General features: G+C 62.7%; 1 protein-coding gene across 1 annotated transcript in view; it reads left to right on the forward strand.

Annotated features, from left to right (window-relative positions):
- Positions 1–217, forward strand: part of LOC104074988 (wiskott-Aldrich syndrome protein family member 3-like) — a gene marked incomplete at its 3' end in the record, with an annotated part of 2,740 nt that overhangs the window by 1,785 nt on the left and 738 nt on the right. Inside the window, exon 2 of the mRNA XM_009575314.1 lies at positions 32–185. Within this exon, the coding sequence (XP_009573609.1) occupies positions 32–185 (154 nt within the window). The remainder of the gene's footprint in view (positions 1–31; positions 186–217) is intronic.

The following is a 217-nucleotide window of genomic DNA, read 5'->3' on the forward strand; positions in this document are numbered from 1 at the left end:
TCTGCGTCTCCTCTCCTTCCCGTGCCCCCAGTTTCGCTGCAGGACATCAACATGCGGAAAGCCTTCAAGAGCTCCACGGTGCAGAACCAGCAAGTCGTGTCTCGCAACTCCATCCCCAACCCGGTGATGGAGATGTACCAGCGCTGCGACAAGCCCCCGCCGCTCAACATCCTCACGCCCTACAGGTAGGGCGGCTGGCGCATGGCTCCTTGGGGGG

This window comes from Fulmarus glacialis, unplaced genomic scaffold (assembly GCF_000690835.1).
Source record: "Fulmarus glacialis isolate BGI_N327 unplaced genomic scaffold, ASM69083v1 scaffold23870, whole genome shotgun sequence".
Classification (NCBI taxonomy): domain Eukaryota; kingdom Metazoa; phylum Chordata; class Aves; order Procellariiformes; family Procellariidae; genus Fulmarus; species Fulmarus glacialis.